The sequence below is a fragment of the Cicer arietinum genome, chromosome 2 (assembly GCF_000331145.2).
Source record: "Cicer arietinum cultivar CDC Frontier isolate Library 1 chromosome 2, Cicar.CDCFrontier_v2.0, whole genome shotgun sequence".
NCBI lineage: Eukaryota > Viridiplantae > Streptophyta > Magnoliopsida > Fabales > Fabaceae > Cicer > Cicer arietinum.
The window spans coordinates 36,810,747-36,832,690 of record NC_021161.2 but is presented as its reverse complement, the minus strand read 5'-3'; the positions used below and the strand labels follow the sequence as shown (position 1 = coordinate 36,832,690).

Below are 21,944 nucleotides of genomic sequence, written 5' to 3'. Positions count from 1 at the left end.
TATACCAATCAGGTGATGTAGAACAGTTTGCATTAATTATGCAAGAGCCCTTTTCTTAAATAAAAGCATGTAGAATGCATGGACCCACAAACCTTGTGCTGAAAATCAACTTTTATTTAGAAGAACGGAGAAGTAAAGGATTGTTTTTTATTGTACTCAGGGAATGAAGGCTCTTAGGTCAAGAATCCATTCTTAAAGTCTCTAGTTGTTTGGTGAATGGTTTATTAGCCATTTACATTAATAGTTTCATGTTGTTGCAATGGAGGCATTGTGTTCATCATAGAAGTCACATATATGCTTGTTTATTGGTAGTTTGCTTACAATTACAAATACTAATTTGGCATAATAATGCTCACTTATTTCTTTTGCAGATATAATTTTTAACACAACAAGTAAAATGGATTACACATCTATTAAATTTGTAGAATTTCTTAGTTGAGTCTCACCTCCACACAAGTTGCTTCATTGTTCATCACATACATGCTAGGGTTGTTTGTTTCTTTTTTTTGTTCATAACTTCAAATGAAAATCTATTGAGGGAAATGGTTTGTGTACTATATTCCATATTTATATACTAAATTAAAATCCGGGTCCATTTTTCTTGATAGCTGGTGAGGAACACTGATTTCCTGCAAATGCATCAAAGCAGTTGTAGTCTGCTGCAGCAAATCAAAATAATCTGATGTCAATATTTTTTTATCACAGATTAATGGTCGAGTAGCTAAATGATCAAAATCATGCCTCAGTTTTGTACCTGAAGGTTTCTGGTAATGTTATTGTTGTGGTTGGCTGAGCTGGAGATTCACAGGCACATGCAAATTGTCTTCTATGTCTAAACTTACCGTGAAAACAGAATTTCTGTTTATTCCATTCTCATGTTTTGTTCCATAGACCTAAGTTCATGAAAATTTCTTTTAAAGTATAGAATATAACACCTAACAAGGTTGACTCATTTTTAAAGTGGATAATTTAGTTTAAGATTATTTTTAGTTTCTATTGCCATCCAAACCAATACCTTTTTCAATTCCATATTTTCTTGACAAATTAGGTTTACCTTCTTATACAGTTCCTCATTTTCTTGTTGTATGATGTCTCCCTGCAGAATATAAAAATATGTTTTAAATAATGAATAAGTTCTCAATTTCTCCATTTCAGGACTTACCTTTCGATTTAGTTCTTGTATTTCATTTGTTAAAAGTTGGTCCTGCATAGGTCAATTGAATGTTAACTACTATCTTTAGATTCAAACTTGAGAATTGTATTTTTTTTTTTATAGAAAATGCAAACCTTTTTCATACGAACACCACGAAGGCTGATTTCCAATTGGTTCTCTAAACTTCTTAATTCTTTGACTGTTAAACCTGATAATTCTTCACCCATTATTTGCCTGTAAAATCATGCTAATAATGAAATGTTTGGATCGGAACCTTAAATGCTAGTTCACTATCAAAGGTAGGCAATGGATGTATAACACAAAGATTTTGTTTTGAATTATTATTAGCCAATATTTGAAAGATGCTTTCAGTTTTTTGAATTTTGTAATGATAGTCTTTACAGGGTTGTTACTTGAAGAGGTAAAGTACATCTAAAACATTCCTAAAGCCTTATCAGTATCATTTGAAACTAAATTCTTACTCCTTGAGATTGTCCTTCTAAACTCTTTTAAGCAATGAAATAAACCTGATCAATAATTGTTTTACTTTAAGCAAAAAATGCTCGAAGCACAAACAAGAAAGATGTGCAAAATAATCAAAGATACTCATGAACACTGATAAATGCAAAAATCACTCCAAAACACAACAACATTGAGCAAAACACGAAACGTCAAGCCACCAAAAAATGCAACTGAAAAATAAGACCCAAAAGGCCAAAACAGGAAGACGTAAAGGTTGTTTGAACTGGAACCTAGGTACCCATGGACATAAACTGAAAGCTGATAATAGATTTTAAAACTGTGGCCCTAGATAAGTGCACATGGAACAGTTTCTGAGACTTAATTTTTATGGTGCGTAGAGCAGGAGATTCCACACGCAATAGGGATGGTTTCTTCCGAAAAATAAACAAATCATCTGTAAGGATGAACTTTCAGCCAAGTAATGATGGAATTGAAATGCCTACAGACTCTCATTGGTTCTCTCAGTAAGCCTTCTGTCACTTGTTGTTTGGCCATGACTAATAACAAGTGTTGTTAACAACTCTTTTCTTGTATTTCTTAGGATTTGAATCATGCGCATGGGTTTAAGTACACTGATTACACTGAATTCTAAGAATCATTGTCCTTAAACAATAGACAAAAAATACATATAAAAAATATTAAAAACAGAAAATGAATTAGAATAATCTATGTGGTGATACGACTGTAATAGAGGACAAAATTTTTCTTTAAGAATTTTATGTTGTTGTATTCCTAAAATTAGATTTAAATTCGGGACTTCTTGTTAAATTGAAAGACACTAGAACAATCTCATCTAAATGCTCTTGGGTAACAATTCTCTATAAGAAACATATTCTTTGGGAGTTGAATTAATAGAATACAATAATATCCATGCTTTTTCTTTTTGTTGACTGACAATAATATTTATACTTGGTGTATATATTTTCAAGGTGTTCAAAGCCACTATGTTTTTTTTAACCCTTCGACTTTAGCAAAATATATCTTTAACAATATAAAATTCAACCGATAGGTTAATAAAATTTGACTAAATATTTTGATTAGAATTTGAACTTCAATTTTTCTAAACCACTTATCCTCAACAGAAAAATGGACCGGTAACCATAGCATACGTTAGAGCTAGCTGAAATATGTCATAACTATCTACTAAGTGTAGAAAATATTGTAGGCAACACTTTCCGGGGCTGAATTTCCTCATATTATTATGGATTTGTCAATGATATTTTTTCTTCTACTGGGACTTTTCCTTCTAGTCATGCACATTTCTAGATGTTTTTAGAATATATTAGTAACATATAAAATAATATTAATTATTAATTTATGATATAAATGTTTAGACTTTTCTAGAATACTCGAATAGTTCATGTAATAAATAATTACTACATTTGTATTAGAAATGTCATGAAGAATTTAGAAGGAAACATTTAGATTATAATTTACACGACTATAATTAGAACAAAATATTATTTATTCTAAATTTCACACTATTTGCTACTATCCAACTATCAACTAAAATCTTCTGCACTATCTAACTATATTCTAAATTAACTATACTATCTTAAATATTAACAATGACAGTAGAGTTACGTTTGATCATACTGATAGGATTGCTAGTCAAGCAAGGCTTCCTATTAGGAAGGTGTATGAGAGAAGAAACCAAGCTTAATTTTTATGTTGTTAGTTCATTTATTTGTTGAGTTGTGCCAGCTGTAAATCCTAACTGAATTAGTTAGGATGGTTAGTATAAATAACAGAAGCATAGTCTTCAATAGGGAGATAGTTAGAGAATTAATTGGTTGGGACTGAATTGCAGGGTAATTCAATTAGCAAATATGTAACTGCTACTCTATTCATTTTTATCAGTTTCAATAATACATTTTTGAGAGAAACCCTTCTTGATTTTCTTTCATTCATTTTTCTTCAATTTTACATTCCAGTTCTAACATTGGTATTGGAGCACCGATGTGGTGCTCTGAGTTCACTTTCTTCTACTGCGCATTTCATGAAGACAAGAAGCACGGTGAGAGATTCAAGTGATTGGGAGCAGGAGCGCGAGGAATGACGCACACGATTGGAGTTGGAAAAAGCGCGCGTCAAACACACGGAGGATCAATTGGCTGCACTCGCGGTCAAGATTGATTCCAGCTGCAGCGGTGGAGGAAGATGGAGATCCCAATTTTCCCAGGCGACGATGCGTACGGTTGGACGCACCATTTGGAACGATACTTCGAATTGAGAAGTGTTCCCGAGGAGGAGAAGTTGTGTGCCACTTTGGTGGCCATGGAGGGTAGAGCACTGAGCTGGTATTACTGGTGGGCTAGGTGCGATCTTGAACCAACTTGGGACGAGTTCAAGTTGGCGGTGGTTCGCAGGTTTCAACCGTCAATGGTACAAAATCCCTTTGAGTTGTTGTTGGCACTCAAACAAACGGGGACAGTGGTGGAATTTGTGGAGGAGGTTGAGAAATATGTTGGAGCTTTGAAGACCATTGATCAAGAATTTGCATGAGGAATTTTCATGAATGGCTTGAAAGAGGAAAATCAAGTGGAGGTAAAACTTTATGAATTAAAGTCTCTATTTGATTTAATTCAAAAATCTATTATGATTGAGGAGAAGAATCTGGTTTGGACCAAGAAAGGAACCAACACTTTCACTAAGCCAACCACTATTTCTAAGGCTAGTTCTTACAAAAAGACTGTGACTGTTGATACTAAGCCTTGGTTGGATAAGAAAACTGAGGGTGGTACCGTTGCTACTAATCTGGTGAGTGTTCAGGTTGGGGAAGAGAATAAAACCAGGGGTGGTGATTTCAAACATTTGATGGGGCAGAGATGAGGAACAAAAGGGAGAATGGACTCTGTTTCAGATGTGATGAGCCATATCATAGAGACCATAAATGCAAGAATAAGCAGTTTCATATGATTATTTTAGAAGAAGATGACGAGGAGGACAATGATGTTGAGTTTCATGAGGTAGAAACTTTCAATTCTCTGCAATTGTCTCTTTGTTCAATGGTTGGGTTGACTTCCACAAATTCTTGGAAGATACAAGGGGTAGTTCAAAACAACTCTGTTTTGGTACTCATAGATTGTGGAGCTTCTCATAGCTTTATTTCTCAGGAAGTAGTTCAGAAATTGTGCTTGCTGGTGGAAGATACTCCTTCTTACATTGTGGAAATAGGGGATGGTCATAGGGTGAAATGTAAGGGATGGTGTCCCAAGTTGAGTTTTCATTTGCAAGGAATGGAGATTAGGCAAGACCTTTTATATGTTTTCCCTGCAAGGGATGGACTTGGTGTTGGGTTTGGATTGGCTCTCTTGTTTGGGAGAGGTCAAAACCAACTTTGGCAAGCTGGAGCTGACCTTGTCTAGAGATGGCAAGTTGATTACGTTGGTTGGTGATCCTTCCTTAGCAAAGACTGAATTTTCTTATGGAGCCTTCATGCAAATTATGAAGGAAGAAGGGGAAGGCTTGTTGATTCAGTACGATTCTGTATAGCAAAAACCAACAGAGGTTTCAATCATCCCTGAAGCTGTTTCAGAGGTTCTTCAGCATTATTCTGAGGTTTTTGAGGATCTTCATGGTCTTCCACCCCAAAGGAGGTTAGATCGTGCAATTCATTTGAAGGACAAACCAGTAGAGGTTTCAATCATCCATGAAGCTGTGAGGTTCTTCAACATTATTCTGAGGTTTTTGAGGATCTTCAAGGTCTTCCACCCCCAAGGAAGTTAGATCATGCAATTCATTTGAAGGAGGGGGCTGAGATACCTAATCTACAACCTTATTAGTATCCACACTATAAAAAAACAGAGATAGAGCGGTTGGTTTCAGGAATTCTTGAGGCTGGCATTGTAAGACCGAGCGTTACCCCTTACTCTAGTCCCATCATCTTGGTCAAGAAGAAAGATGGAAGTTGGCGTTTTTGTGTGGATTATAGGGCTCTCAACAAAATTACTATCCCTAACAAATTCCCCATCCCTATCATTGAGGAGTTTCTGGATGAACTTGATGGAGCAACAATATTCACTGAGCTTGATTTAAAATCAGGCTATCATCAAATTCAGATGAAGGAAGATGGTATAGAGAAAAATGCTTTCCGAACTCATGAGGAGCATTATGAATTCTTGGTGATGCCTTTCGGTATCACCAATGCTCCTTCCACATTCCAAGCCCTGATGAATGAGGTTTTGAAGCCTTTCTTCCGGAGGTTTGTCCTGGTCTTTTTTTATGACATTTTGGTGTATAGCAAGGATATGTCAGCTCGTCTTGTTCATTTCCACCAAGCCTTGGCAGTGCTGATGCAGAATGGGTTGAAGGCAAATAAGAAAAAAATGTAGCTTTGGATAGTCTAGTCTTGAGTACTTGGGACATGTGATTTCTGGAGAAGGGGTGGCAGCTTGTCCGCCCAAGACTACAACCATGACGTCTTGATCTATTCCTACGGATGTGAAGGGTCTTAAGGGTTTCCTTGGATTAACAGGGTATTATAGACGTTTTGTCCAAGGATGTGGTAAATTAGTCAGACCCTTAATTGAGCTTTTGAAGAAAGACAAGTTTTGTTGGACTGAGGAAGCTACATCTGCGTTTCAGGCTTTGAAAATAGCCATGGTTGATCTTCCCTTGTTTGCTGTACCTGATTTCACTAAGGTCTTTATAGTCGAAATCGATGCTTCTAGTAAGGGGTTAGGGGTTGTTTTGATGCATGAGGGTAAACCCCTTGCATTTTGGAGTCAAGATACCTTTTGGGCAACCATTTCATTGTGAGGACTAACCAAATGAGCCTTAAGTTCTTGACTGATCAACGATTGTTCAATGCTGAGCAATTTAAATGGGATGTCAAGCTCATGAGTTTGGATTTTGAAATCCAATACAAGCCAGGAAAGGAGAATACTGCAACAGATATCTACTATAGGATAGATATGTATGCTTCCTCTCAGTTCTACATGTGGAAGATGATGATTCTTGGGATGAGGAATTGCAACAAGATCCTAAATTGCATCAGTTGGTGCAGGACTTAATTGTCTCTCCTACTTCTCATTCTGGTTATGAGTTCAACAAGGGAAGACTTTTGTATAAAGGTAAATTGGTGCTTCCCAAAGGTTCTAACAAAATACCACTTATCTTGGTTGAATGCCATGATTCTCCTTATGGAGGGCATTCAGGATCGTTCAGAACTTTTAAAAGGGTATCTAGCTTCTTGTTTTGGGAAGGCATGAGGAGAGATATCAAGGAGTTTATTGAAGAGGGTGATGTATGTCAAAGGAACAAGTACTCCACTTTATCTCCGGCTAGACTACTTCAACCGTTGTGTATTCCTTGCCAAGTGTGGCAGGATATTTCTATGAATTTTTTTGGTGGCCTTCCACGATTTAGAGGCAATGATACAATCTTTTTAGTCATTGATAGACTTACAAAGTATGCTCACTTCTTTCCTCTTGGGCATCCTTACAATGCTAAGGAGGTAGCAGCATTGTTTGTGATGGAAGTTGGGAAGCTTCATGGATTTTCTTCTACAATTGTATCAGATAGAGATGCGGTTTTTCTCAGCAGTTTTTGGAGGGAGATGTTCAAATTGGCTATAACTAGTCTTAAGCATAGCATCTCTTATCACCCTCAAACGGATGGTCAAACCAAAGTTGATAATCGGTGCTTAGAGACCTATCTTAGGTGCTTTGTTGGCCCTAATCTCAAGACTTGGTTGAATTGGTTGCATTGGGCTGAGTTCTGGTTTAACAGTAACTATAATATCTTTGTTGGAATGACACCTTTTAAAGCTTTATATGGAATAGACCATCCATTGTTGATTAAGAGCTGCACCATTCCATCAAAGTTGGATGATTTTAATTAATCAGTTGGCCCAGCAACGTGATGATTTACTTGCTGATTTGCGACAGAATTTGCTGAAAGCTCAAGATCAGATGCAAGCACAAGCAAATAAGCACCGGCGGTTGGTGAATTTTGATGTTGGGGAATGGGTTTTCTTGAAACTTCAGCCTTACAAGTTGAAGTCCTTGGTTGATAAACCATATGCTAAATTGGCTCCTAAGTATTATGGCCCTTTTCATATTCTAAGTCGCGTAGGGGAGGTGGCTTACAAGCTAGATCTGCCTCTTGAAACTAAAGTTCATCTGGTGTTCCATGTTTCATTGCTTAAGAAGGCTCTGAAACTGCAGCATTCACCTCAGACCTTGCCACCAATGTTGATTGAGGAGCTTGAATTGGCTGTACAGCCAGAAGATATACTGCAATTGAGGACTAATGTGTGAGGCAATATAGAGGTTTTGGTGAAATTGGCTCATTTGCCTGCCTGTGATAACTCTTGGGAATGCGCTTCCAAGATGTTGGAGGTTTTTCCGTGTAGTTAGGATGGTTAGTATAAATAACATAAGCTTAGTCTTCAATAAGGAGACAGTTAGAGAATTAATTGGTTGGGACTGAATTGCAAGGTAATTCAGTTAACAAATCTGTAACTGCTACTCTATTCATTTTTGTCAGTTTCAATAATACATTTTTGAGAGAAACCTTTTTTGATTTTCTTTCTTTCATCTATTCTGTTCATTTTTCTTCAATTTTACATTCCAGTTCTAACACATACATTAAGCTTAAAAATTTCATCCAAATATTTTCATCCAAATCCTCCTTATATCCTACATCATTTCTAAATTTCTCTAAAACATGACTAATACCACTCAACCATAATCTATGTCATTCCCTATTTTCAATGGTGAAAAATATGATTTTCGGAGCATTAAATGGAAGACATTTTTTTGCTCTCAAGATTTATGGAAGATTGTAGATGAAGGATTTACTATTACGGCAATAACATCAATTCTCAATGCAATTCAGAAAAAGAGTTTAAGGAAAATAAATAAATAAAAAGATTAAAATGTGTTATTCTATTTGCAACAAGCGGTAGCCGATAATATATTTCCAAGAATAATGGGTTCTTCGAGTGGCAAAGATGCATGTGATATGCTACAAGAGGAATTTCAATAAAGTGACAAGGTACGTGCCATTAAACTTTAAACTCTAAGACGTGAGTTTGAATTAATAAAAATAAAAGAGTCTGACACCATAAATGAGTACTATACCAAGATAAAAAGAATTAGTAAGTAAAATGAGAACTTATAGGGATAATATTTCATGACAAAAGAATTGTTGAGAAAATTCTAATTTCTATTCTTCATAAGTATGACATAATCCTTACCACAATTGAGCAAACCAAAGATTTATCTACTTTGTTTGTGACTGAATTAGTTGGATTTCTTGAAGCTTATGAGCAAACATTGAGTAGGCATGATGAAGACACAATTGAAAATGTCTTTCAATCAAAGCTCAAATTCTAGAAATTTCTCTAGAAATTATCTAGATGAGTACCCTCAATGCGACATGTGCAAAAGGACAAATCATGCCAAGAAAGATTTTCGATATCGTGGAAGGCCACAATGTCGACATTGCAATAAATTCGGACATAAGAAGAATAATTTTTATAGCAAAAATAACATCAAGCAAATTTTGATGAATAGCATGATGGTCCACAACATGAACACGACCATGAGCAACATGTTTTCTATGCTACCCAATATTCTTGTGATGAATCGAGTAGAAACGGTACTTGGATAGCGAATATAGCAATCACATGGCTAAAGACGATAACATCTTTAAAGATATTGATGAATCTGTTACAGTAATAGTTCAATAGGGAAATGACTAAATCGTGTAATCAAAAGGTAAATTCACTCTCATGCTAGAGACAAAGAATAACACGAGATTCATCAAATAAGTCTTACTAGTTCCCAATATCAGAGAAAATCTTTTGAGTATTAGTCAAATGATGCAGAAAGGTTATACTCTTCACTTTGAGGGAGACATATGCTCAATATACGACACCGGTCACAAAAGGCAAGAGATAGCCAAATTGAAAATGGAGAGAAGAAATAGATGTTTTCCAATAAACTTATAATATACTTCTAACATTTTCGGATGTCTTCTTAGGAAGCAACACCAAATTCCATTTTCAACTGGAAAAACATGGAAAGCGAAGGACTTTCTAGATTTGACACACACAGGTGATTGTGAACCGATGATGACACATTCTCCACAACAACAGATATTTCATCCTCTTCTAGAATGACATGAGTCTACTTTATCAAAGAAAAATCAGAAGCTTTTGGAATATTTAAAGAGTTTAAGATCCTTGTAAAAAAGCAAAATGGAAAACATATTAAAATTCTCATAATGATCCCGGTAAAGAGTACAACTCTCAACAGTTTGATAATAAATCAACAATTGCATTCACAAAGAATTCAGTACATCACATAGAACAAAACACATATCAATCAAATATCACTTTATCAAAGAAGCTGAGGAGATTAAACAAATCAAGCTTGAGTACCGCAAGAAAGACAATCAAATAGCCACTATATTTATAAAGGCATTGTCAAAAGCAAGATTTGAACAACTACGAATTATGCTTAAATAAGTATAGCCGACATATAAAATAAGTATTAATTATTAATTTATAATGTACATGTCTAACCTTTTCTAGAATTAAGTAGTTCATAGAATAACTAATTACTAGATTTGTATTACAAATGTCATGGATAATCTAGAAGGAAGCATATGAAATATAGCTTCCACAACTATAAATAGGCCACAAAATATTTGTAAGCAAATCATTTGAGAGTAATACAAAATATTATTTATTCTAAACTTCATACTGTTTACTACTATTATCTTTTACTACTATTACCTTCCAACTATCAATTAAAACGTTCTCTACTATCTAACTATATTCTAAAGTAACTATACGATGTCAAATATTAACCTTCCATTGTAAAAAGAATTCTACGATGTTTACTCATTTTATGTCATCAAATAGCATTAAGCGTATAGATTGTAAACCGTCTATATATGTGCAGCTAACAATGTGATAATTTTCAGAATGTTTTTTTAACTTAAATTCATAGTATTATTTATTCCTCTCTTCAAGTGTTATATTTAAATACATAGAAATGTATTGATTTTATTAATGGGATTGATTTTATTAATCGGATTGATTTTAATGGAAATAGCTAGATTCCTACTACGTGACAATTTCGAAATTGAATTTCTACTTAAAAGTACTCATATTTAGTGTCTTACGCGATTCAAATAAGATAACATCCGACGAAGAAACCTATAAAAAGTATATATATTAATTTTGATTCTCTTTATTCACCTTTTTTTTATTATATTTTTCGCCAAGCTTTAAAATTTTAAGGAATTTCAAACTCATTCTGTTTAATAAGTTGAAATTCATATGAATTGCACTAAATTTGTATGAGACCATGAAAATTTAGTAAGATGTATTTAAATTTTAATTCGACTTTTATAAAATCTCATAATATAAATCCATTGAAATTTAAATTATAAAATTTTGATGGTAACAATCTTTTAAAAACTTTTGTAGGTCATTTACATAGTCTTTTGAAAATTTCTAGACTTTTGATACAATAATTGTATTTTAACATTCCAATTTAATGGTCCGTTTAATGAATAGGATAAGAGACATGCATGATATAAATAACTTATCATATTTTGTCTGAATACAATATTTGATTATCTATCAAGATATGATAAATTAATCTAAAATTATATCCTATTATGTCTCTCTAGCTGAAATTTATATCATAAATATGAGTTGAGTTAGAAATCAGGATAAGATAAGAACATTAATTTACTCAATTAATCCTTATAAAATATAATTTAAAATATAAAATTGAAATATAATAAAATATAAATATAAAAAAAAAATTATAAAATATAATCTAAAATCTAATCAAATATAAATATAAAAATAATTAATAGAATTTGATATTACACTTAATAATAAAATATTAATAATTAATTTTAAAAATATTTATGATTTTATCACAAGGGTAGTTTTGTCTTTTTATATAATTTAATAAATTGGTATTCAAAATTATAAAAATATGAAAATTAATTAAAATTTTAAAATAAATATAATTTGTTTACAAGAATATTTTTTCCATTTGCATATAATATATATCATCTAACAAATAAAATACAATGATATGGTTACTCATGATTATGTTTTTTAAAATTGAAATTTTTTTATTTAGTAGTGTCAATTGATAGTTTTAAATATAAAATTATTTTATTACTTATTTAATTTTTAGTATTTTTATTAATTTATAATATTTAAAATATCATAAGTTAATTTGAAAAAAAAACAAAGATGTATATTCAATGGTAATTTTATTTTTTAAATATAATATATATTATATAATATTATGATGAAATATGTAGCAAATACATCAGAAAATAAAATGTTCTTATCATGTGTGTATCTAATGTTTGATATGATAATGTTTATCAAATATTTTATTTTATCTAACTTTATATCATATCATATCTTCATTCAATCTTGCGCATCAAATAGACTTTAAATTCTATTTTGATGTCAATTTTTACAACTTATCAGTGTTGAAAAATAATCAAATAATAACGATGATTGATGATATTTTTTAAAAAAATAATTTTTTTTAAAGGCGAATGTAAATAGTTAGTATGTATATGTTAAGGGGAGAGGAAAATGTAACTAAAAAAAATTAAGGCGAATGTTGCCAATAATTGTTAGAGTTTTAGCTTACTTTTAATCACACATGGACTACCTATCTTAAAATTTGCCTTAAAACAAACAAATATTGAAGGGTGTACCGGTGACTTTCTTGCAAATTATGCAATTGTTGCCTTAACATTGCTGCCTCCCTTTGCCAAAACTGGAAAATGAAAGAAACAATACATTCTGGTTAGATATAGGCAGTAAAGGAATTCACCAACTATGAATTCTTCTATTAGAATAAGCATTAAAGATACTCCCAGAATCTGAGTGGTTGTTTGGTTTGGAGATTCTTTTAAATTTTTCAAATATCTTAATTTAGAAATCTTAGGGTCTGGATGCAAAATAAAGAATTCTTCCTAAAAACTCAACTCCGAAACACAAATGCAGAAATTGTACTAATTAATTGACTGTCATCTAATAAATGAAAAGGATAATTTTTTCTTAACTGAGTCGTGTCTTTGAATACTCGGTGCTCAGGAAAATAAAACGAAAAAGATAAGAAAAATTGACGATGCAAGTGTTTTAAATCCTAACTTTCAGCTGCTCCTTTGTTCTCACTTCAGACAGACTTGACAGATGCTTAACACTATTTTGGACAATTTTTTTATATAGATGAAAAGGTAAAGAAACTTGCATGCAACTACGAGATCTCAGGACATATACTATACAGTATAACAATATCAACATTTGTCGATTGAGTTAAGTATTTCTGATTTTTTACACAATTATAATATATGACTTAATTTTTTTAATATGTGTGTATAAACAAGTTTAATCGATAGTATTTATAATTACCTTAATTTCTGAGGCTGCATTCCCAAGTTGATTACTTTCCTCTTTTGATTTGTTGAATCGATCAATTACTGATCTCATGCTGGAAAAGTCATTGAAAATTTAGTTGCATAAGATATATGCTGTGTTGACTTACATTCAATAACAGAAATTAAGATTAGAATGCAGATAGGATGTATTTATATCCAATAATTAATAATCTTCTGAAACTTGATACACATAGCAAACAGGCGAACATGATCCATTAGGGAATAGGAGATTTGGAGATGCCTCCATTGACAATGTTCAATAACATAATCTTTATATGATCAATTTTATATCATAACATGTAATTTTAAGAAAATTATTTTGCTTTGTAGCGTAATGTTTAAAGCTATGCTTGTTAGATGTCAGGATAATTTTTTTTGTCCTACTATATGATGAAGGAATATATCAGTGCAATAATTAAATTATAATGTCTGAAACCAAGAATGTTTTGGAAAATCAGATTGATTAGAATAAACCAAGAACGTTCTTGGTATTGAAAGTTTGTGTAATTAAAATTAAAATACTAAGTGTATGTGATAGCTAACTAACTAATCTCTTAATTAGTTAGTTAGATAGTTAGAGGACAATTAGAATGAATAGGAATAAACTATGTATAAATAACACACTTCATTCATTCAATAAAGATGTCCTAATACTCATATGCTATTCTACTTTTCTATTTTCTTGCACTTGAATCAATAACTTGAAAGCTAACAATAGGTATCAAAACAAGGTTTCAATCCTAGAGTGATAAACACAAGTGAAGTGTGAGGATTCAAACACGAGTGAAGTGTGGATGAGTTCAAGTGCAAAAATTGAAAATTTTCCAGCCCATATGCCACACTTTGGTGGAAAAGATTGGGATAGATGGAAAGTGCAGATTCGAGCTATGTTTGAATTTCAAGAAGTGTTATAAATCATAGAAAATGGTTTTGAGGAGCTGGGTGTTAATCCAACAGATGAGCAGAGGTCGAATTTTAAAGAAACAAGAAGAAAGATTGCAAGGCCGCCTTCATTCTTCATCAATGCCTTGACACAGCCAACGTTTACGAAATTTCTTATGCAAGAAGTGCAAAAGAGGCCTGGGACATTCTTGAGAAGTATTATTTTTGAGGAACCAAAGTCAAGAAAGTGAAGTTGCAGACCTTATAGAGACAGTTCGAATTACTGCAAATGGAGGAGCAAGAGAAGGTGTCAAATATGATTTCAAGATTGAGGAATATCACTAATCAAATCGTTGGTTGTGGGGAAAAGCTTACTGAACAAAAACTATGTGAAAAGATATTGAAATCTTTGCATCCCAGGTTTGACTATATTGTATGTGCCATATCAGAATCCAAAGACATTTACACGTTGAGTCTTAGAGAATTGCAGACCATTTTAAAAGCACGGGAATTAAGAATGGATGAAAGAAATGGGGTTAAATATGGAGATCAGGCATTGGCAGCACAAGCCTACAAGATGGGAGACTAGAAAAAGAAGTGGAAAAAGAATAAATTCAAGAAACCTGAAGACAAGTCTGAGTCCTCGTCAAAAGTAGGAAGTATAAGTGGTAAATCAAAAGGGAGATCCAAGAACTTTGACAAGAAGAAGGTGCATTGTTACAATTGTGAGAAGTTTTGACACTTTGCTGATGAATGATGATTTGGCAAAGGAAAACAAAAGAAGAAAGATGAGGATGAGGCTTGCGCTGCTCAAGAAGATTCAGACTCAGACATAAAAAATAAAAAAAAAGAATATTCTTCATCCTAATTCTGGTAGTTCTAATCACATGACAAGTCACAAGAAATGGATGGTGGACATTGATACATCAAGAAGGAGCAAGGTCAGGTTTGCTGATGACATAACTTTGGTAGCTGAGGAAGCTGGCAACATGGTGATCAAGAGGAGAAATGAAAAAATAGTGGTGATTGAAAATATGTTGTATGTGCCAAGAATGAAAAACAATTTGTTGAGCATAAGACAACTGATTCAGAAAGAATTTCAGGTGATTATGAAGGATGGTGCATTAAGATGTATGATGGACAAAAGAAGATGATACTAAAGGCTCTTCTCTTAAAGAACATAACCTTTGTCATCAATATACAGGTTGTAGATATTCAATGTCTGAAGACAGTAAGCTCAGTTGATGAAAACTGGTTGTGGCATTCAAGATTTGGCTATCTCAACTTCAGAAGCTCGCAATAGCTAGGAGTCAAGGAGATGGTAAGTGTAATTACTATGATTGATGTCCTTGAGAAGGTGTGTGGAGTGCATATGACAGGGAAACAATCAAGGAATTAATCACAAGTACAAGCAAAAGCGAAGAACGTTCTTGAAGTGGTTCACAGTGACATATATGGACCTTTTGAGGTGCCATCATTAGGAGGTAATAAGTATCTCATAACATTTGTTGATGAATTTAGTAGAATGTTGTGGATTTATCTGATAAAAACCAAAGGTAAAGCATTTGAAGTGTTCAAGATTTTCAATGAAAGTTGAAAAACAAAGTGGGAAAACTGTCAAAGTGCTAAGGACAGATGGAGGTGGTGAATGTACATCACATGAATTCAAGGAATTTTGTGTCAAAAATGGAATTGAACATGAGGTAACTTCCCCTTACACACCTCAATACAATGGTCTGACTGAAAGAAGGAATAGAACCATTCTAGACATGACTAGAAGTATGATAAAAGAGAAGAGACTGCCATACAAGTACATGAAATCTTCAATAGCATGAATCTTAAAAAAGCAGTCAGTGATAACACTTTCTTCATGCGAGGCTGAATATATTGTTGGCAATTATGCTGCTTGCCAATAAATATGGTTGGAGTCGTTGACAACAGAGTTAAAACTGAATGTATGCAGGCCAATTCCATTAATTGACGATTGACAACATCTCAGGAATAAATCTAGCAAAAAACCTTGTGTCTCTTGGAAGAAGCAAACACATTGAGACAATGTTTCACTTCTTAAGAGATCAAGTTGAAAGATGGTCCTCTTCTTAATAGTTAGTGATAAGGATGGTCCTCTTCAATCTATTAGTGTTCAACTCAACTGATAAAATTACTCTTGTTGGAGTTATGTAACAAATTACTCTTATTGGAGTTATGTAATGAAAAATATTTTGAAGGAAAAAATGATGTGGAGTTATGTTGATGGAACATAACTCATAGATAAAAATGATGCAACAAAATATGAGAAAGATTTGAAAAATGAGATGTTCATAATTCGAAGATCCTTATTTGGATCAATAATCACGTTTCTCAATTGATAGGTAAATGTAACTTACAAAATATGTTATTGCTAAGTAAGTTGGGGATTGTTTGAAATGTTTGTATGTTTAGTCCAATTTTACAAAACACTATCGGCTGGAGATTGATATTGGATGTCGTTAGTAGAATAATATGATCATTTAAGAATTTTATCATGTTATAACTAATCGGGGAGCTCAATTGGCTCTTATGGAACCAGTTTCATTGCAAGCTACCAAAGTGTACACCAATTATAGAGAAGAGCAACGTTTGATTCAGTGTCTAATGGCTCTCTGTCTTGATTTTGAGGGGATTTGTGGGACTATTTTGCATCACACTCCTTTTTCAAGTGTTGATTCAATAGCTAGTTAGTTGTTGGCACAAGAATCATACTCAAATCTCACTCTAAAATACATTCTAAAAAAAAAGAAACTATCTCATCTCCTCAATCTATTTATGTTGCTCTTTTTCACTAGGAAAATTTGGGGTTGGAAAACACAACTTCCAAATTTTGTTGAACCCAAGTAGAATTAATTCACATGTATACCCACTTGATCAAGACTAATTCACAAGTACCTAATCTTTTTGAGCAATTCCAAAAGTTTCTTTCCACTCAGCCACATGTCATACTTGACTCCTCAATTAAAGGTTTGATCCCCTCTAATTTATCAAATATATATTATCTCATATGAATTCTTGATTATGAAACATGACACATATGTCAATGTCATGTGATATGACATATGTCATATGATATGTCTCTCTAAATCCAAAAATAATGTGTTGGGATTGCCTCATCCATGTATGATGTTGATTGTTGATGGAATTCTCATGCCATTAGCAAATATTGGGACTGTTTCCACAACTAACTTGTCAATTCTATGATGTTAATATATTCCTTATTTCATTTTGAATCTTGCTTCTATTAGATTATTTAAGAGTTCTAATTTTTGAACTCTCAAATCTTCTACAATTAATATAATAATAATCTATTTATTTGAACTTTTCGTCTACTAGTTTTTGTTTATGACATTTTTGCCTTAGACAATTTTTTCTTGTAAATTAAATTATTTGACTTCTACTAAAGCTTTAAGAAAATTATAACTCATTGATAATTCAAATTGTCGTGTTTGCAAACTGGCTAAATTTTTAGTAAAAGTATTTTCATTTATAGTACACATATTTACTTAATTAATTTTAATGTGTGGATTATATCGTTCATTCTTATCAAAGATAGATCTAGATATTATGTTTCGCTTATTAATGATTATATTTGTTATAGTTGAATTTATATTATTAAAAATTGTTCTAGATTTTTTTACATTTAGCATATATTTCGTACTATGGTTAAAATTCAATTAATATTGTTATAAAGTGCTTCTAGTGTAATCTAATGGGAGAATATAATTTTAATAAATTCTTTGAATTAGTTATTATGATGACACTTTTCACCAGAGTTCTTGTACTCATACTTCTTCTCAACATAATGTAATCGATGGTAGTTTTATTTTGTTGTTTGCTTCGGTTTCTCAACATATTGTCAACATTTTGTTGCATTCTATTCTTCCCCTTTCCCCTTCTCTCTTCTCTCTTTCTGTGACTCTCAATTATTAACTAAAAACTGTTAATCTCATTTTGTCAATGTCAATGAAAGTTTGACAAAAAAATTTAAAAGTGCTATGTATGAACTTCTTAGTTGTTATATCATTTCAAGTGGCTAAATGTGAGATGTGAAAACTTGATTAACGAGGAAATGAAGATTTCGATGGTGTTTCATCTAACATTCTAACTAACCCTAAAACAAATTAAGTAGAGTTTTTCACTATAAGATACTGATCGAGGGCCGATTTCCTAATCCAAATAAAAGATAGTGACTGGTAAGGTCCAATTCCAGCAATATCTAATACATGCACAAGTACAAAATTCAAGGTGTGAAACAATTTCTTTTTTGAAACAAAAAAAAAACAAAAAAAAAGATGATGAAATATGTTATCAATATTAAACTTAGTTATACATGAGAATAGCACGAACTATTGGATGACTTTCTGATAAGCAAATTTTGACGAGATTTTTCTTTTTATCCATACTTGATCAATTTCTTTTTGTACAGTAAGTAGGGATGGTATTTTGAATCCAATGTTAAAGGAATTACTATGTTAATTAAAATCACGTATGATTGCTAGTTTAGTTGATGATAATTGAAGTCAATAATCAATAGATCTAATTACTTTAGCCGGTTAATGTATCATGAGCTGAATATTTTTTGGTATAACTATATAGAGATATTGTCTCTACAGGTTTAGTCTAGAGATTTGGATTGAGACATTGAAATAGTATTGAAAAGAAAGTCAAAATTTTGATCTTTATTATTGACATTTCCCTTCCTCCACAAACATTTGTTTATAAAAATAAGGTTAAATTACATCTGTGGTCCCTTAACTTAATTTCAGGTAACGTTTTAGTCATTTATTTTTTTTTCCCGACTTGGTCCTTTATTTTAATTTTAAGTGACAATTTGATATTTTATGTTTTAAAATTTTAACAATGTTATCCTTCTTTATACAAAAATTCAAAAAAAAATTCAAAAAAAATTCATAAAATTAATTATATTCTTCAATATAATACAAATTTCATCAAATTCGTAACACAAATCTTTAAATAAACTCATATTTTCATACTTTATTTGATATTGTTAGGAATAAAGGACTAAATCAGAAGAAAAAAAAAAGATAAATGAGTAAATCGGAAGAAAAAAAAGATAAAGAATTAAAATGTTACCTGAAATTAAATTAAAGGACTATATGTGATATTTAATCTAAAAATAATTATAAGGATATTACCGCTTTAATGAAGATTCAAATTACGGTAACTTTATTCTATGCCATTGGAGTGTCCTAAAATCGAATCTAAACATAACTTTGCAGGAAAATTTGTACAAAATTATCGATAAAAACTGATGTTTAAATTTGGTTTTCTTTTAATAAACAAAAATATTATTAAATAGTTTAAAATATTCAAATATTTTCTTGATGGGGACATTTCGGATTTAATCGCTAACAAAGATATAGTGAATCAAAAAAAAAAATATATAGTATGATTTGGATTGAGTTGAAAGTGTATCCCTAGCTAACTACATGTCATACCGGTGGTAATCTTATAAGATTTGAAGAAACTGGATCCTCTTATAAATTATTTTAATGACATTAATGCTTATTAATCCAATCTTTCAGTTCAAAATGCGTTATAATTTTCTTAATATTTATGATTTTCTTTGGTTACCTTTTAGCTACATATTTAAAGCAGAAAAAATTATAAATTAAACGCATTGAAATCGATCTATAAAATTTATATATTTGTTTGATACTCATCTCTTATGTAATCTGTCCCATTAATTATGTTGTTTCATTTATTAAAAAAAATGAAACTACAGTGGCTTTTAAGACTGACATTCCGTACAGTTATTTGTTTGGGACAGTGCAATATCTTCAGTCCTAAATAACACCTGAACATGCATAACTCTGATTTGACAGAAGCATACCTTACTATTATTTTCACCATCATGTTTTAGATATATAAAAGACTAATTATGCGACCACATGTAGAAATGTGAGTCTCTCTATATATATATACCGATGCTCATAATTTTTTTATTTTCGTTTAACATTTATTTTTATTTTATGTTTTATTATATATCATATCAATCACATTATTTTCTTTATTTTTCTTTCTCAGAGTGTAAAAATAGTGTATAAGTTTACATTAATAATTTTTCCTAATATATATATATATATATATATTCAAAGCAAAAAGGCCTGATTACCACTAATGCATACAACTTATTAGAATAAGGAGAATCCAAGGGAACTCAAGCCTATAACACTAGTTCATTCTACTTCCAACCGAACTTTCTCAAAAATGCATTTCTTATATCTTACTGTCGTGATTCCAAGCTCAAACATATCACATGCTCCTTTTCCATATGAAGTATCCACCTCTCTCCCGGATTGGTTGACTGAGTAAAGGTTTTGGTTTAAAAAAAGTTTTAGATTCGATCTGCTAATAATTTTTCCTTCTTCCCTAACAACTTAATTATTTTTACTTTCAATCTAATTAATGTAACGGTTCTTAACCTTCTGCGTACTGTCATTCACACTCAAAAGCTAAAGCTTTCATTTGTCCAAACTATTAAAAAAAAAAAATTAAAACTAAACCACTATCATTGCTTATATATCTTTAACACCACACATACACTCAAATTAGCATAAAGTTTGAAAGTGCAGATCAATAGAAATAGAAACTAAAAAAGAAAAGAAGATCTATAGAAACTATTTCGTAGAGCTTGTTACCTGGTGCTAGCGAAATCATAGAGTTTTCCAGTGCTTGAGAAAATTATAATTCCTACTTCAGCATCGCACAAAATTGCAAGTTCCTTCGCCTTCTTCAACAAACCGTTTCTTCTCTTCGAAAACGTAACTTGCCTGCTCGTCGAATTATCAATCCTCCTTATCACGATCTTTCCTCTCCCCATTTCTAACGCTAAAGTAAACCCTGACAATTCAGAAAACGAATTTCTGCAAACAGATCAAACGAATCAAAACATTAATTTCGTTATAAGTAACAAAAAATGTGAAAATCAAAAGTAAAAACGTAAAAAAAAAAAAAAGTAGAATAATCCAAAGAGCAAACGTAGATCCTGCGAGAGCGAATTCATAAATATTGAAACTGTTCAGTACACAAAAGAAAACAACCGAAAAAGGAGGAAAATCAGATTAATTTTCCGAGAAAGACAGAGAGAATCTAGAAAAGGAGAAAAAAATAGAAAAATTCTTACTGGTATGAAACGTGTTGGTTGTTATAACAGACAAAGCGACTGAATTCACATTAGTGTGTAGCTATATAAGGAAAGTGATGAAACTGCTTTTGGTTGGTGAAGTGCAAAACCAGTGATGGTTTTCACTAATGATGCCACGTGGACGAATCATATTTTGACATCTCGGAAGCGATTGGGTCATTTTATATACATCTTGACGTTCGTGCCAATCACCGTTGCATTGCTGACGCGTGGTACTACTAAAATATATGCCGTAGATCGTACATTATTTCCTTTTTTCGGAAAATAAAATGGCGCTTCTTTCAAATAGTCACATTGCGCTGCGAATGTGCACTCGCGCATCCATTGTCTGATATGCCCCCTGTTAAAATAAATAAACGATTTGTTTGTTTGGAGAGGATTGGAAGGGAGAAAAGGAAATATTTTAAAGAGTGGTGATAGCTTTACATCCAATATACTATATGTATGGATATCTATTTGACTCTCCAATGTTGGTGGTTGATGGTACTCCATCGGCAGAGGTATTCTAATGGTTTTGTGGTGGTAAGTGCCGAAGTTTCCACGGCTTCATAATGATCTTACCTCTCACCACTATTGACATTATTAATTTATAAATAAATAATTTTTAAAATTTTGAATAAATTATTTTTGAAGAATAAATTAAATTATTTTATATATTAAATATTTTTTTTTTGGAAATATATGGTTTTGCTATATAAAATCATTTTATTTTAAAATTATTTGTTTGATTCAATTTTTAAG

The 21,944-nt window shown here is 32.0% G+C and overlaps 1 protein-coding gene across 3 annotated transcripts; it reads right to left on the bottom strand.

Annotated features, from left to right (window-relative positions):
• Positions 1-282: 282 nt before the first annotated feature.
• Positions 283-21,328, bottom strand: LOC101509359 (MADS-box transcription factor 23-like). Of its 3 annotated transcripts, none has more exons than XM_004490408.4 (9): positions 21,183-21,328; positions 20,698-20,922; positions 13,095-13,173; positions 12,395-12,456; positions 1,288-1,387; positions 1,163-1,204; positions 1,016-1,096; positions 755-893; positions 283-659 (listed from the first exon to the last, which is right to left on the bottom strand). In XM_004490408.4, exons 2-8 carry the CDS (start codon positions 20,877-20,879, stop codon positions 774-776), a joined length of 666 nt encoding a protein of 221 aa, XP_004490465.1. In that variant the 5' UTR covers positions 20,880-20,922; positions 21,183-21,328; the 3' UTR covers positions 283-659; positions 755-773. The 3 variants fall into 3 exon arrangements, with proteins under 3 accessions (XP_004490465.1, XP_073221156.1, XP_012568392.1); XM_073365055.1 differs by having other exon boundaries at positions 283-656; XM_012712938.3 differs by having other exon boundaries at positions 283-656; positions 1,055-1,096.
• Between the last annotated feature and the right edge of the window lie 616 nt (positions 21,329-21,944).